The 17,558-nt window shown below is 37.6% G+C and overlaps 2 protein-coding genes across 2 annotated transcripts; both read right to left on the bottom strand.

The window, feature by feature from the left end:
* Positions 1-8,641, bottom strand: LOC104851258 (olfactory receptor 8K3). The gene is made up of 3 exons (XM_010608430.1): positions 7,731-8,641; positions 5,267-5,302; positions 1-436 (listed from the first exon to the last, which is right to left on the bottom strand). Exons 1-3 carry the CDS (start codon positions 8,639-8,641, stop codon positions 1-3), a joined length of 1,383 nt encoding a protein of 460 aa, XP_010606732.1.
* Positions 8,642-14,831: 6,190 nt separating this feature from the next.
* On the bottom strand, positions 14,832-15,773 carry LOC104851259 (olfactory receptor 8K3). The gene has a single exon (XM_010608431.1). It carries the CDS (start codon positions 15,771-15,773, stop codon positions 14,832-14,834), a length of 942 nt encoding a protein of 313 aa, XP_010606733.1.
* Positions 15,774-17,558: the final 1,785 nt, after the last annotated feature.

Here is a 17,558-nt window from a genome sequence, read left to right on the forward strand (position 1 = left end):
TTAGGAAATAAAAGTTTCGAGCCTTATCATCCACAGGGAAACAATAGCAAAGTAAATAAATGGTAGCTGGGAGATGATCCCATTATGATGAGCGCCGGCCTGCTCCAAGACGCCTGCTTTCGGACTCTCCCTTCCCCTGCCTTTGCAGATGGTACTGCGCAGTGCCCTTCCACCTGGGCCTCTCACCACGCAGGGCCACTCCTCACTTGGTGTGCAGACACGGCAGGCTTTTCTGACAAGATGATGCCCAGACTGTGAGCGTTTAGCTGCCTTCCTGGGCACAGAGTCCAGGAAGATTCCAAGGCAGCTTAAAAGTGCCCGGCGTTTAGCACGTAAGGAGCACTGCTCTGCTAATAGGTAACGGGGATCAATACGGAGATCCCCAGGCTTCCCTGCTCTCCTGGGAGGACTAGACGGGCAGGGCAGCGCAAGACACCTGCAAGGAGCGAGTCCCTATAGCTCTGTCCCGTTTCACGCTCAAATTCTCCACACTTATTTATGATTTATGGAATTGACTACCAATAAATATCATATACTAAAGGTCTTTGTAGAGGGACTGATCTTGGTAGAACTTACACCATGACAAATCCAGGCCTGAGTGATATTAGTAAAATGAGTCCACAAATTGATATAGTTACAAGAGAAACTCGTGATCAAGTAGACAAAATGACAATCCTACCTTCCTGAACAACTGGACTCTGCTACAGGAATAAATCTGCCCCTGCGGGTTTAGTCCAACACCTGAAGAGTGACAGATTTGATCAGACAGCATTTAGGGTGGGGAATTCAATGATGCTTACCTGCTTTCATACTGATCATGATTTAGGATCTCCGTATAATGCGATCATGATAATAAATAGGAGTAGTTCCTTTTTACTCCAAAAAAATAGTAATTTTTAAAAAACATGTAATTGTCATTATAGTGCAAAAATATTGTTTAATGAGTGAAACTAATTTGAAAATTATATTGACTAATTCAAACTGCCAACTAAAATGAAATGAGTTCTTTCTCCTGTATGTGATAGACAACCATATTGCCTGCAGAAGAATTTACCACCATTCTTTCTTTTAAATCTCACTCCTGTGGCTTAAATTGCTATTTCTTCAGTATTCCCAAAGTGGCTGAGAAGAGCCAGTCATACCACTGAGTTTCTTAATTATTCAGGGCATACTGATTTCCCAAATGACAAATTCTTTTTTGCTCAATTCCGGTGCTTTCCTTTGTTATTACTATTAACTTTCTCACAGGTATCTGGACATAACAATATTATTTTTGGGGCCAGGGGTTTGGCTCAGTGGTTCCAGACCTGCCTTGCAAGGACAAGGGCCTGAGTTCAATCTCCAGTACCAAAGACAGAATATTATTTTTTGAAAGCAGGATTTATTCACCTATAAATGTAAACATCCAACATTTAGAATTTTGTGCAATGACTTTCAAATTTTGTGTCTGAGACAAAGACAAAGCTGCTTACACATGCACCATGGTGATTTAAAAAAACCCAGAAGATATAAAAATTATGAATATGGATGCAACTCAAATAGTTTAGCATGAGAGGAAATAACTAAACCCGAGAGATGCTTTAATTCCTATCCTAGTGATCCACAGTCCTCGCTGCCCAGCCCTCACTCTGTCTCCTTCCCCATATGGGTCTCTCCTCTACTGAAGTTGACCTGTGTCCCTATAAAGGAGCGCATCCTTACAGAGGAAGTTACTGGGAGTTTTCTTCTACCCACAAGTGTTCGTGCATGTCTCTCCTCTGCGTGTTTCGCATGTCTCTTTTGGATATTTAACTTTTTACACAACTCTTTTTAAAACTATATCTATTTTAGTATGTACCTACCAGTACTTTGATGAATTCCAATGGATAAAACCATTGCAATCTGGATGTACTCACAATTATTGTGTTTTCTCATAGTAACTGGCATGTAATTAGTTATCAATCCCAGTTTTCTACATGTATCACCATAATTCATCTTGTATTTGTCTTCACCCTGCCCATGAGTAAAAAATTCTCTGAAGACCTCCTGAAGTGTGTCCCTCACCATAATTCATCTTGTATTTGTCTCCACTCTGCCCATGCGTAACATTTCTCAGAAGATCCCCTGAAGTGTGTCCCTCATTTGGAAAAGCATAACAAATACAGTTCACTTAAATAAGAGTGGATTTGTTTCAAAATGACACTGTTGAACTTAGCTAAGTTCCACCACCATTAGTACGTGAGAATTTCAGACTCCTGACAAGCACGTTGCCATGAATCGTGCTGGTGCATGGGACTTGGAGGCTACAGCATATCCTTGTAATAGATCAGCCTGACCTTCACTAAGCTAACCACATTCTGCTTGCATCGATGTGGCATTTTATTAGGTCATCCCAGCCCTGGTCCAGATTGGATCAGATGTTATGATTTGGCTCCGGCGTGTCCTCAGAGAGCCTTGTGTGTACGGAAGGTGACTGGAACGTGAAGGGTGACTCCCATCAGTGAATTCAGTCCCGAGCTGAGACTGTCAGCAGGCGGGTCCTGGTCTGCACAGCTTGGGCAGGGGAGCGTGACCTGAAGGATGTACCTCGTCTCGCTCTCCAGCAACTTCCTTGTCCCTCTGCATCCTGGCAGCCAGCACCCAAAAACGTTTCCTCTCCTAGATGTGCCCACCACACCCTGCTTGCCTGGAAGCCAGGCTTCTGTGGACTGAGTCCTCTATAAAGTGTAACTCAGCACAGACTTCTGTAAATTAGGGTTGCCTGGTCCTCCGTGCTGGAGACCAGAAACTACGGGAGACTTAGGATAATGCATGAAATACAATACATCGCCACCAAAATTCGGAGATGTGAGGTGGACAAGGAAGGAAATGCTTTGTTCAAATATAATTTCAGTATTTGAGTATCTGAAAGTGATGAGATGGGAAAGTGTTGATAATTATTGTTAAGTATCTCTCGGAATTATATGAAAGTGGGTATGCGTTCTGTAACACTGGTGTGAAAATGTAGTCTTCTCCTCAAAATTAGAACAAGACACATCATGTAAATGTACAAGAGCCCAAGGATAAATGTAACTGTAGTGTTATCCTAAAATGTACCAATAAAGAAAAAAAAAAGAACATGGCTAAGAGACTTTTCACCGTGTCTTCCGCCTAAGTAAGGGCTTAGCTCAATGTTTTCCCATTTCAGAGCTTGTGTTTTTCAACTGATTCAAAGGTATTGATAACACACTGAAAAATCATGATGTTACCACATTTATTTCATTAAAATTGAGTAAAATTAGTACCTTTAATCAATTATTTTGTGACTCTGTGAACATTGGTAACCCTTATAGTTCAATAATATATTCTATTCTATCTTTGAAATTTCCTTTCATCTGTGGAAACTTACTCTGAACACTATAGATCAAACCAATTTTCTTCTTAGAATTTCAATTTAGGAAATAGACATTTTGAAATCCTCATTTCACCTAACCCCAATCGAAATAAATTTTATAAAATTAAGCAATAATTTTGTAAAGAAGTGTCTATTTCAGCTACTATGTTCCTTAACCCAAAGTATTCCTGCCCCAAACAATGGGTTGTTGTTTAAGAATATATTTTACAAGTGGTGAAAGAGCCACCAGTTACGGAATCAAAGGTGAGAACCGAGGGATAACAATTTTAAAGGACTTTGAGATTCCCAAAGTACTGGCTGTGTTTAACAGAAAGACAGAATAGGTGCATAGCTTATAACTGTAATGCAGAGCTAAGAGTAAGAAGGGCAGGATAAAAAGAAAATAAAACGAGTGGAGCCGGTCTCCTGCTTTAAAGTTGGGAAAATATCTCTGTGGGGCAGGTGCTGGTCGTCTGTGCTGCAGCAGTGAAGCCCCTCTGAGAGTCACCTGGTCCTGTGTGACACACGAGACCTCCCTTCCTCTGCTCTCCTTCCTTGATCACAATGCTCTGCAGAGGATACTGCTTTTCTAGGTGATCTCTCCGACAGGAGGTTTTTGCTTCAGTGAAGGTGGCTGGCACCAAGAGCCCTTGGCAAAATACAGTGGACAAATGGGCAACTAAAAGTGCTGGCAGTAATCTGAAACTGTACTGTGTGGAAGTGTTTGTTGAACAAATTGTGGATTATAGTAATTACTGGCCAATTGATCACCTTAAAATAGTTAATAATAAATCATGGGAAATTTACCTCAACAAAATATCTGTAAATGACTTCAGAACTAATTTCAGTAAATTCAGATGTGACAATTTGTTATTTGTGCCTTCGAGTGGATTCATAGATTTACTTTTAGGTTATAAACTTTTACGCATTTTCTTTAAGAGATTTTGTATTCTACTTGCAATAAAATCATCATTTGCTTTGATGGCTATTTGTATGTAAGTGTTCCACAACAGTTTGAATTTGCCAAGCAATCACATTTTCAGCAAGTTAAGTTGTTATTCTATTACCACAAAGGCTCTAGCAAATGTTAACTTCATAAACACATATTTCCTAAATTGGATCAATTCATTTTTAATTTATCCTGAGGTTTAATTTACAATGAATGCTATAGGGAAATAAAACTGACATTAATCTTTGATTCATTATTTATCATCAAATGGTATAGCAATAAAAACAAAACTTTATATATGCTGTTTTAAAACCTACATACTCTTAACTGTGTTGTATATACCTGAAATGTACCAATAAACTTAATGGGAGAAAAACTGAACAAAATTGGTCCTCAACATAACCTATCAGCACCTTTGCCTCCTCCACACCTAGTCTAAAATGTATCATTCACAGGAAATTTTCACTGTTAACCCTATGTTCAGGAACTGTTGAGGAATCTACCATATCATTTCTCATGTGTTTTAAATTCATTTTTAAAAGACTGAATATGTATTAATTTTTACTCAGATATATGGTTTGAACTTGATATATATATATATATATAGTGTAATATGCAATTTAGATTCCTTGCTTAAAGACAATATTATATATTAATTTTTATATTTTGCTATGCCACAAAATTAAGTTTTGTTTAGTGTTTTCTAATATATATCTTTATCTGCTATTGGCATTTGGGAAATGTTCCCTCAACACTTAGAAAATATGCTAGATATACTTATGTTTCTGGCGGAACACCTACACAGTAGTTAATGCTTTCCCTATACTCATTAAATAAAATCCACAAATAATGCCACCTGAACCTGATTTTAGAGTGGGAGCCCGTTACTTTTAATTAAATTTTCCACTTTAATGTTTTATTGTAGACTTCTTTTGCTAGTAGTTTTTGTATATGTGTGTGCTCACAAAACACAATACACCACACTTGTGATCCTTTTCCCAGTTACAGATTTCTTATAAATACTTTCCTCTTTTTATATTTTTTGTTCTAAACTGCACTGAATTGTGTGACTTCTGACTGGGCAGACTATTAAACTCCATTAATTCAAATTACAGTGAGAATAGTTTACTCAGTTTCCAATTTATGATTTTTATCTTTAATATGTTATCTATAAAATACGAAACTTTGTGATAATATTTATAAAATTATTTGATAATGTAAATCAGACTAACTTTAGAGATGAATGAAAGCTATTGTATAATTCTGAAACACAAAACCCTTTTTTTCTGTTTTTGTTTCATTTGTTAAAGGATTAATGAGTTTATTGAGACTTTCAAAACAAAGAGATAATGGTTTAGAGTAGTTCACCTTATAAATTATAAACTTTAGTATTAACAAAAATTATCTTTACAAAAAACTTTTAATGTATGAAATTAGTTTAGAAAATATAATAATTTTAAAATACTAGAAATACAACTCTTTCAATATTTTATGATGAACAATAACTGAAATTAACGTTTCACTTTGCTCATGCCTGCATTTACTCTCTAAGGAATCACAACATTTTCAAACATACAGACAGATGTTAAGCTTAATTACAGCAGTTATTGTAATAAAATGACCAACTAAGGTAACATCTCAGTAACATGGATCTTAGCATGAACACATATATAACATTGTATTGATCCAAATATTTATCTTTATTCATGGGGATTAAATACACAGATAAATTTTTTCCATGATGCTGTCCTACAAAAACAGAACAATTTCTCTATGGTCCCCTTAAAATCATATGAATATTGAATGGTATAAATTCTGAAAAATACAAGGAGGATAAAGTTTTTGGAATAGCTTTTACAAAAGAAAAGAAAACACATCTCTGTATACTCCGACACGCTCTCAGTGAACGGCATCCTCTCTCTGCTGTCTGGAAGTTGGATCATAACATTGATGTACGTGGAGAACGGGGCATCACCCCGAGAATGGCACCGAGTCAGGCGAATCGAACACGAGAAAACTCAGCCACAGCAGAGAGAGCCAGTCAACCTACTGTATCTTACACAAGAGCAACAAAAGACTGCGGAGTTTTAATATTTTCATTTGGAGATAAGGGAAACAGCAAATGGTCACAGAAAAGTAGGCATTAAGAGACGAGGAACAAGACAATAACGAGAATAAACGAGAAAGACCAGGAGTAATATGGCAGACCTGAAGAAATTTATCTTAATTTGTCTATTCACTACTGTAAAACAATCAACTGATTTCATCAAGTTCTAAGCTATGCTGAGGCTATGGGTTGCCTGACATCCAGCTACGCTGCCCTAGTAGACTTTCCTGAGCTCCTATGGAACGCAGGGTATCAGCTTGCAAAGGAAGGACCTGAGATCACCACACGGAAGAGTAACATTGGGGTAAATTCTCAGAACCGACTCCCTCCGATCACCACATAATGAAGCATCGGAGTCCAACGCCAGGGGTGACACGAACACAACCCGCGGATCTGATGGAGCCTAAAAGGGAAAGACTGCTTTTCCTTACGCGAAACAGGAAACACGCACACAAATAGCACGCAGACACTGGGAGTTCCTTGTAATAGCTGGGAAGAGCAAGGCCAGAGTTCCCTGCTGTGTTACTCAGCGCCTCTGCAGGCTGTCTCTTTGGCTGCCCTTGGTCAGTGGATTCTAAACCCATGTGACTGTATCGGAGCATTCTTCAAATGGAGTGCTTCTAAATTATATCTCTTCATCAAAGGAGGCGAAGCCTTTTATTGTTTGTCTCATTAATTTTGTGATTTAAATTTTTTTAAATTTTTCTCATTGAGTTTATTGGTACATTTTAGGCATATAGTACAGTTACATTCATCATTGGGATCTTGTACCTTTACATGACAGGTCTTGGTTCTCATTTTTTCCCCTTAGTCTGCACTGCTTTCACCCCCTCCTCCCTTCCCTAGGTACAAACACTTTATTTCCATTTTTTCATTTTCTCATTTTTTTTCTTTTCCTTTATTTCCTTTCCCCTACCCTTCCGACTTCCCCTACACCTTTAGTCCTTTTCTTCCTATTTCACATTGTCATTTATACCATTAGGATCTTATTTACAATTATAATTTTTCACACCAGAGAAGCTATTCAGTGTTTACACATGTGTGACTTATTTATTTCACTTAAGAGTATAACCCCAATACGCATCCATTTTCTTATGAATGAATCTAATTTCTTATTCTTTATTTAAAATGTTTCATTAATATTGTTTTAATGATTTAGAAATTTAACTAGTATCAAGAAGGGCAATCGTTCTATATGCATTGAATGCACTTGTGTCTGTATTCATTCTGGAACAAATCAGAGCAGACTCTCATTCAAAACTGATTTGTAGGATTCCAATCATGCATAAATTTTGTGAAAATTATTGCAGATGTTTTTCCATGTCCTATGAAGAGCATATTTTACATCTTTGTTCCTCAAGCTGTAGATCAAGGGATTCAACATGGGGATGACCAGGGTATAAAATACTGAAGCCACTTTGTCAGTGTTACTGGAGTGACCGGACTTGGGCTGCAGGTACATAAATATCAGGGTCCCGTAGAACATGATGACCACTGTCAGGTGGGACCCACAGGTGGAGAAGGCCTTGTGCCTGCCCTCTGCAGATTTCATCCTGAGGATGGCTGTGAGGATGAGCAGGTAGGGCACCAGGACCATCGGGAGAGAGGAAATCAAGTTAAAAGCTGAAAAAATCAGAATGATCAATTCAATTTCATGGGTATTTGAGCACAACAAAGGTAACAAGGGGAGACTGTCACAATAAAAATGACGGATGACATTGGGGCCACAGAAAGGCGAGGTAAAAATCTTTATGGTGACCAGGAGAGATGTGACGGTATCGTAGACATATAGAGTGCTCACCAGCACCCAACATACCCTTGGTGACATGATGACTGTGTACAGCAGAGGGCTGCAAATGGCCACATAGCGGTCATAGGGCATCACAGACAGGATATAAATCTCATCACACACAAGAACTGCAAAGAAAAACAGCTGTGTGGCACAACCATAATAGGAGATGGTATTTTGATCCAGAAGAAAATTTTCCAACATTTTGGGTCCCATAGCTGAGGAATAGCCAAGATCCGTGAGAGCCAGGTGTCTGAGGAAAAAGTACATGGGAGTCTGCAGCCCGGGGTCCACCTGGGTGAGGATGATCATGCCCAGGTTGCCTAGCAGTGAGGTCAGGTAGATGCCGAGGAACAGGAGGAACAGTGGAGCCTGCAGCTCACAGCGATCTGTGATGCCCAGCAGGATGAACTCGGTCACTGTGGTGAGGTTGTGCCCCTCCATTCAGGGAGATCAGAACATCTGTTCTCAATAATACACAAATATAGTCAGTAAAATTTTAATGTTATTACCTGGAGAACAGACTTTGCTGTGCAAAGCTCGCATAAGACAATAGAATAGAATACAAGCAGGTGAGCCTTCACCTCTACCACCCACACCCACTCTAAGACTAAAATTTCAGGAAGAGTAGATTGTGTTAGATTACCTATCTTCTTTTTGTTTATAATTATTTTAATAGCATTTTACTTGATTTACTTTTTTGGGGGGGTGCAGGAGATCAAACTCAGGACCTTGTGCTTGACAGGCCATTGCGTTGCTGCTGAGGTAAATCCCTGGCACTTTAGTAGGATTTTAGAAATTACTGTGAACCAGGGGTGGTCGTGGAGCAAGCCTGTAATCCCAACAGTTGTGAGCTCAATCAGGAGGATCACATGGGAGGGAGTGGGGTGAGGGAGGCAGGGGTGAAAGGAAGCAGGAAATGAAAGAAAGAAAAGCAGAAGGAATGAGGAAAAGAAAGAGGAAGGAAAGAAAGGGCTGTGCCGATAGCTGAATGCATGAGCCCTGGATTCATGTTGCAGTACCACACACACACAAAAGAGGAGGATAGAAATTTACTTAAACATTATTATCTGCCATGGCATTGTCATTGCAGTTTGAAGAAACTTTTTGTGGGCAAATGATGAGATGTATGTTACAGGCAGTCACCTTGAGGATCATGGAGAAATCAGGGCAAATATGAGAGAAATCAGTGGAAATGATTTTATGCAATGAAGATTCACCGTATTCATTTCAGAATAAGGGAGCACACATTTTAAAGAAACAAGTTTGAGATTGCTCAAATGAGTGTTATATAGTATTGTATATAAGTTTTTATACTCTGTAGAACTTTTACTGTGACAGTCCATATGATAAACATAAAAATGCATACAGTACACATGTATTCCTGATGGTTGAAACCTTTCTGCATGCTAAGTCCAGAAGAATTTATTCTTCTTTGCTAGAGCACAGGATGCAGAGAATCCTGTATATAACCAGTAAAATATGTCTGAAAAACTCTAACAATTGAAGATTTAAGAGAATCGCATAGGGGCGGGTGGCTGGTCTCTTAAAAAGTATGACATTATTGCCCCTGGATAAGTGAAAGAAATAGAATAATGTACTTTTAGAGTAGAGAAAACAGTTTTGTGGATTTCTCTAACAAATTTATGAACAAGTAGATCCATACGATTTCTCTACATTGCATATAAGTTGGTTATATGTAGTTTTTATGTCTCTCAATGAACACACTGCTTATAGGATTGTGACTACCTATATCCTCCTCTGTCCCTTGTGGGCTCTGTTGTACAGTGTGCCGCATTATAATCTTACAGAAATATCCTTAGTAAATGCAGTAGGAAGGATTTTCTCTTATTGTGTTTTCTTTTGTTTGAGCTTCATTTGCAACCATGAAAAGTAAATAATTAAATCACATGTGGTGTGAATTTTTCTGCAAGGAGCAGAGATGAAACAGTTCCTGTAACTGAACACTCAGACTAAACTACAAGATCAACAGTGTATCATAACCCTCTAACAATTAAGAATCTCTTGATTATAAAATTATTCTTTGCAAAATACCATGTGAGGCTGGGCGTGGTGGTGTACACCTGTGATCCCAGCACTCAGGAAGCTGAGGCAGGAGGATCAATGTGAGTTTGAGACCTGCCTGGGCTACATAGTGAGCTCCTGGGCAGTCTCAACTACATAGTGAGACCCTGTCTCAAACAAACAAACAAACAAACAAACACCATGTGAGGGAGGAATTCCATTTTCTTATCAAAACCTAGGTTGTAAATTACATTTTTATTTACGTAAACATTGCATATTAAATTATTTTTTAGATAATCACTAAAAGATCCTGGAGTAAAAAATAATTAAATATTAGAAGAATATTAGAATGAGAGATACAATCCCTGCCAAATAATTTTGATTTTAAAAAAACTCTTTTTTTTTTTTTTTGGTATCGGGGATCAAACTCAGGTCCTTGCCCTTGCAAGGCAAGGGGTAGAAACTTCGAGCTAAATCACCACCCCCAAAAGCATTTATTTTTACTGATGCTTTTATTTCCTTAGCTTTGTCATTCATTAGATATGATTTTATATAACTATTTTCTAAGAAATTCAGACTTACACGTGTGTCTCAAAAATTATCACAAGTATTTTCCATCTCAATTTAGGCACAGCAGTCAAAAGTTTGCAAGATGGCACAAAACAAGAGTTCCTATTGCTTCTTGGTCATTAGAAGCAGCGAAAGTCTCAGAAATTGAATTAAATTGGCCATTTATATGAGATGACAAAGCCATAGGAAAATGGGACCCTTTCTGTAGACAGTGGCCCTCGGACTCTCTTTACCTGAGCTTAAATCTCTCTTGATTTTCCAATGTGCTTTTATAGGAGGAATTTGAGATCAATATAAGCACTTGGAAACTTTTTGTACCCTCCCCAAGGAGATGCCAAACAATCTTTTCATCATCCCTGAAGCATCTGGCACCCTAATGAGGTGCCTGGAGATTCTACCCTAATGATCAGGGACTTTGTAACCAACTGTGGCATTCTGCATGTGAGCGTGTGTGAGTTTTACCCTGCAGCTACTTCCCTGTGGATATTGACCCTGCAGATTGATGTCATTTCAAAGAGGTAGTGATACTCTTGTGCCCATGGAAACACAATTCAAAATCACCAATATGTTGAAACAATCCAAATAGCCATTCGTGGAGGAATGGGTGAATAAATGACATACAAAATTGGAAATTGTTAAGCACTAAAAGTGACACACACACACACACACACACACACACACACACACACACATATATATATATATATCTGCATCAGTCAGTCTTTAATTTATGTTAGTCTGAGACATCTAGATTTTATATGATTAAAACATTCCTCTTTTTTGTAGTACTTGGGACTTATTGCAGAGCTTTCACAATGAGCCACAACCCCAGGAATTTAGCTTTGTTTTATTTTGATATAGGGGCTATCAAATCAAATAAATTATCCAGAGTTGGCTGGAACTTGGAATCTGCCTGTATCAGCTTCCTGGAGTCCTGGGACTATAGGGGGCACCACCAGGCCTTGCCTCTGCTTCCTTAATTTAATCTCGGCCTTGCTCCGTTGCCAGAGGGGAACTGTGTCTGAGGTTGGTGATTCACATAGAAGGTGTGATTGGTTAACCATGTGCAGTGCAATTTAGTGCATGCTTTAAACTGATTTTCAAAATATGGAATCCACACTGACCAGTGACCGCAGGGAGTTATGCTCCACGTGTACACTTTTGAGGTGCTATTTAACCTCATGATCCCATTTTATTCCTATCCCTGATGGAATTCTGTTTTGTGAGACTTTCCTCTTGGAATTAAAGACTAAAGACTCCACCTTTGGAGGATAATCAGTCTCAAATATAACAAGAAAAAGATAATCACAAAGGAAATAAAGGGCAAATGTTTGATCAGGACCAAATTGAAGAATTTCATTTTAGTAAGTGTTTGGTCAAAGTGTTGGTCATGAATACACATGGAAACTTCTCAAAGTGTTGTACCTGTAGAGATATGATATGCTCTCATTTCTTTGATTTTCTTCACATGGTAATTAGAACTAAATGGAATTTCCTTCTTTAAAACTGCGTGATATGTCACTGTGAGTATTACTGAATTCATCAACTAACATCTTGTTTGGAATTTTCATTCACGATGCTTTTAGCTGCCTTTGACATTGAAGTAATAACATTCCTCCAAAATTTGGAAACTACAACTTTTCAGTAATTTTTTTGAAAGAATTTTTAGGAAGTGCTAAGTCCTTTATCCCAGCAATTAGTAGAATTCACTGTTCAAGCTACCTAGACATGATTTTTTTGGGTAGGGAGGAATTACATTAAAAATAAAATTTAATTGAGTTCATTTTCAGGCATGAATTTTTCTGGTATTTTTCTCTTATTGCCTCTCTAAATAGAAAAAATACAACATACCACTACTTATGATCCTAAACTCAAGTATAAATTATTTTGTAGTAGATACTCAGAGCATCCCTACATTTTTGTATAATTCTAATTCTTCACCATGTTGATTATTCTCAATTATAATTGTATGAAATATTAAATTCTACGACTGCTATTACCAGTGATTTCATTGGATTCTAATTTCTGATGTCTAAAATTTATATTGTATAGAAAAATATTTTAAAATACGGAACTAACTTTTAAATTTCTTTCTTTTTTTTTTTTTTTTTTTTTTTTTTTTTTTGGTACCAAGGATTGAATCCGGGGCCTTGTGCTTGCAAGGCAGGAGTTGGAACCACTGAGCTAAATCCCCAGCACTTAAGTTTCTTAATAATAAAATGTAGGCTAACTTCAAAAATATTCTATCTAATTTTGCATATCAAAATGTTTCTTAAGTTTTTGATTTTTCTTTTTTGGGATTATTAAAAGTTACACCAATGTTTTACAGATTTAATAAATTGGATTATTTCATTTAATGCATTTTCATGAAATTTAGAGAATTCTGTCTCTATTGAAAAATTTTTGCTGTAAATTTATTTCTACATGGTATAAATAGCTTATATAAGTCTAACTAGGGAAGACATAATGCAAATTAAAAACATAATAATTTAGGACCAGGGATTTAGCTCAGTGGTGTCATCACTTGCCTTGCAATTGCAAGGTTGTGATTTTGATGCCCGGCACCAAAAAATAAATGAACAAATTTTAAAAAATAATAATGATAAAAATAATTTAAATGTTTTCATAATCTGGCCATCAACACTATATTATGTCCCAGTTGTATATTCATTTTCTAGGAAATTAAAATATTTTCAAACATATGTGTGTGTGTTAACAATTATAGAATTGTATCATCACAAAAATCTATTCATTAGAATCTTTGGTAATATATAGTTCCATATATGGCAATATAAACTTTAATTTGTTATGTCAGTGAATTGCCTTTATTCATATATGATAGTTACACTGATATTTCTATTACAAGGTGGTGTGCTAAGAAACCACATCAGTCTCTGACCAGTGTAAATATAATCGCAGGATTTTAAAATAATAGAAATAATGCACAAAACACAGAAGAATTTACAGTGAGTTATGGATGCTGATATCCATATGTCATAACAGGTATGTACATCAGAACTTTGCAAATTACACTCTAATCAGAAATAACAGCACAGTTAGAACTCTGGAATCACCTGCTTGTCTCCTTCCAAAAGTGGATCTCAGTGAACACACCATACTATTATACGTGCCGAGTATGAGGGGAGTCAGCCACAAGGCAAGGGAACAACAAACTTCACCACAGACATCTCACGCTAGAGCGAGAAAGGAGAGATGATGACTTTTTAAAAAGTATTTTTCTCTTATTTAGACAGGGGAGGAAGATCAGGCCTACATTAGGGGGAAATATGCAGTGAGGAACCAAAATCAAACCAGTTAAGAAAAAGAAAGAAAAGAAATGCAATTCTGGAAATTTCTGTGGCAGTGCTCAAAGAAACGTTTACCTTGTTGTATGGGCTTTAAACCCATAAGCACGGGACGAGACAAGTTTCGATGCTGCTCAGTCAATGGGCCCCTCGTGCACGTATGTGAATGCAAGGGGTCCAATTTGGTAAAAGAGGACCTTGTGTAATTGGGTTCTGTTCAAGAAGTTGTTCCAGCACTGTGTCTTCCAGAGTTCTGCCAATTAAAAGTCATCGTATTACAGAAACATGTGCATGCTCATGTTTATAGCTGCACGGAAGGACAAGAGCAAAACCATGGAAACAGACTATGTACCCGAGTCGGGAGCGCATAAAGGTAATGTGTGCACAAGTGCTTGGGAATTCCCTGGCTATCAGCAATGATAACCGTGAATCATTGGTAGGAGGCGGGTGAGTCTTGTGAAACAGTCACCAAGAGTTACGTACTACACGGTTTCCCCACTGTGGGAGGAACCACAGCACACATAACTTACAGAGAAGATCAAAAGACTCCTGTTAAGAGATGCATGGAGACTCTGTCCGTGGAATATGGTGAAATGGGAGGAAGGGATGTTGGGAAGGAGAAGAGGCAGTGTTTAAATATATTGTGAGCCCATCAGTGCTTGCTACACATCCTGGAGCAAACCAGAGCCAGCTAACATTACAGCTTCATACACAGAAATCCTACTGTAAGAGTTTTAATCAAAGATATTGCAAACTTTTTTCTGAGTTTTCTGCACAGCACATTTTACATCTTTGTTCCTCAAGCAATAAATCAAAGGATTCAACATGGGGATGACCATGGTGTAAAATATAGAAGCCACTTTGTCAGTGTCAAAGGAGTGACTGGACTTGGGCTTCACATACATAAATATCAATGTCCCATAGAACACGGTGACCATGGTGAGGTGAGACCCGCAGGTAGAGAAGGCCTTGCGCTTGCCCTCTGCAGACTTCATCCTGAGGATGGCCACAAAGATGAGCAGGTAGGACACCAGGACCACCAGGAGAGAGGAAATCAAGTTAAAAGCAGCTAAGATTAGCATCATCACTTCAACTGCATGTGTGTCTGAGCAAACCAAAGATAACAAGGGGAGACTGTCACAGTAGAAATGACTGATGACATTGTATCCACAGAAGGACAAAGTGAAAATCTTCGTGGTGATCAGGAGAGACACGAATGTGCAGTAGAGATAGGGAATCACCACGAGTACCCAACACACCCTCGGTGACATGATGGCTGTGTAGAGGAGAGGGTGACAGATGGCCACATAGCGGTCATAGGACATGGCACACAAAATGAAAAGCTCACAAGCAACAAACAAAAGAAAGAAAGCCAGCTGTGTAGCACAACAATTATACGAGATTGAATTTTGATCCACAACAAAATTAGCCAGCATTTTGGGTCCCACGGCTGTGGAATAGCCAAGATCGGTGAAAGCCAGGTGTCTGAGGAAAAAGTACATGGGAGTCTGCAGCCCGGGGTCCACCTGGGTGAGGATGATCATGCCCAGGTTGCCCAGCAGCGAGGTCAGGTAGACAACGAGGAACAGGAGGAAGAGTGGAGCCTGCAGTTCAGGGCGATCTGTGACGCCCAGCAGGATGAACTCGGTCACCGTGGTGAGGTTGGGCCCCTCCATTCAGGGAGATCAGAAGAACCTACATCCTGGACGGGGCCCTCAGCACGGTCAGCATCTTTCCAATAATGTCACCTGGATAAATTTTATTATGCAGGGTTAGCGGGAATATACTCTATGGCAACTTCAATTTAAAATGCTTGTAAATAAGCCCACCTGTCTTGATGGTATATCCATGGCGATTCTTCTGAAAGAGAACATTATTCATTTCCAGAGATATTTAGATTCTCTGAACAAAAGTGCACTAGTACTGGCTTCTGACGGTAACGGGACCTTAACATGCTAAATCTACCATCATATTCATTTTCCAGCTCAAAATAATCCACATCAATAATCTCCTTCTAATATCGAGGAAATCTAGTAAGTAGATGGACAAATGTATGGAAAGTTGATAGTGACACAAAAAAGCAATATAAACACATAGGTGTTTAAAAATAAATATGAAAGGAAATGGATAACTATGCTACTGTATTTTAGATTCTGCAGCTGTGATTCTGTAACACTCACCGAGTTACAGTGATTGCCACATCCCACGGTGTGACACATACACTCCTGACACAATCAGACTTTCCAGTGATGAATTCCTAAACTTCGTGTGTAATTGCAGTGTGCTCCAATTCTGGATTACTTTTTTTGAACTTTCAAAGTGTAAAATGTCGTTATATGTTGACTTATGAAAATTTAAAATATCAGTTTTCCCTGGGGCATTGTCATCATAACTGTGAGATACTCATGTTGATTTAACAATAAGATGTGTGATACATGAGCTAATTTCATAGCATTAGGAGGAATGTTATTAAAATTGATTTACATAATGAACACTATGTTCATTGAAAGTAAAAGATTAGTATACTTTAAAGAGACAAACTTTAAATATTTACAGTATGCTTCATGCTTCTTATTGTATACAACTCTTCCTATGTAGCAGTATATTGAGGGAAAAATAAAATATAATGCACCTGATAATTACATGAATTCCTGATGCAGTTTAAAATACTTCTTTGAACTGCATCACCAAGAAGCTCCTCAAAATATTACACAGTGCATAATAGCAGGGAATATGTGTATGACCGAGTAAAATGTAATACAGAAATCTCAGATAAGCCAGAAATTAAAAAGTATAGCTGAATTCAGATAGATACTTTGGTCAAACAATCATTACTTTTGTACAATACTGTAAGTACTATCTTAAAAATTAAAAAGTAAATCATGTACTTTTCAGCAAAATTGTAGAAATAATTTTCTAATTAAGCTATAAACAAACAAATAAAAAGACACAATATCACAACATGTTTTAAAGGTGTTCCATAGAAATTACACTTTCCTTTCTCAAAAATTGCCTTAAATAGGCATTGCTACCCTCCAAGCTGCACTTCTCCACCTGGGCTATTTTCTCCTGCATAATACTTCAAGCAATAACATTAGAAAAATACCTCAATAAGCACAAGAAGCAGTATAAATCTTTGATTTGGTTGTTGTTGGTAGTTTGGTTTAAAATCACAGAAAAAGGTAAAAAGAAAAATTGATATGGTGAATACTAATAAGTGAAAAAAGATCCATTCTTTTTATTAGTGAAAAAATAAACTTTGTCTCAGTAGCCTTAGAATCCATTAGAAAAAAATGAATTATTCTTCCCTAATTTACTATCTTACCTGGACATTTCAATTTTATTTTAAAAATCTCTACTCAGAAAAAATTACAAAAATTCACTATAAAATAAGAACACTTCACTATTTTGATGAATTTTTTTTGTTTTGTATTTTTTTTTTTTTTTTTTTTTTTTTTTTT

Source organism: Fukomys damarensis, unplaced genomic scaffold (assembly GCF_012274545.1).
Source record: "Fukomys damarensis isolate Sample0158 unplaced genomic scaffold, DMR_v1.0_HiC HiC_scaffold_27, whole genome shotgun sequence".
NCBI classification, from domain to species: domain Eukaryota; kingdom Metazoa; phylum Chordata; class Mammalia; order Rodentia; family Bathyergidae; genus Fukomys; species Fukomys damarensis.

What these genes read in the sequence shown, in the direction of transcription:
- LOC104851258 (XM_010608430.1), bottom strand. Translation starts at nt 8,641, where the DNA reads ATGGAGGGGCACAACCTCACCACAGTGACCGAGTTCATCCTGCTGGGC. An exon ending in AAATATGCTCTTCATAGGAC is followed by an intron (nt 5,303 to 7,730) that starts ATGGAAAAACAT and finishes GAAATCTGTAAC; the next exon opens with TGGGAAAAGGATCACAAGTG. An exon ending in AGTGTGGTGTATTGTGTTTT is followed by an intron (nt 437 to 5,266) that starts GTGAGCACACAC and finishes CGCTCCTTGCAG; the next exon opens with GTGTCTTGCGCTGCCCTGCC.
- LOC104851259 (XM_010608431.1), bottom strand. Translation starts at nt 15,773, where the DNA reads ATGGAGGGGCCCAACCTCACCACGGTGACCGAGTTCATCCTGCTGGGC.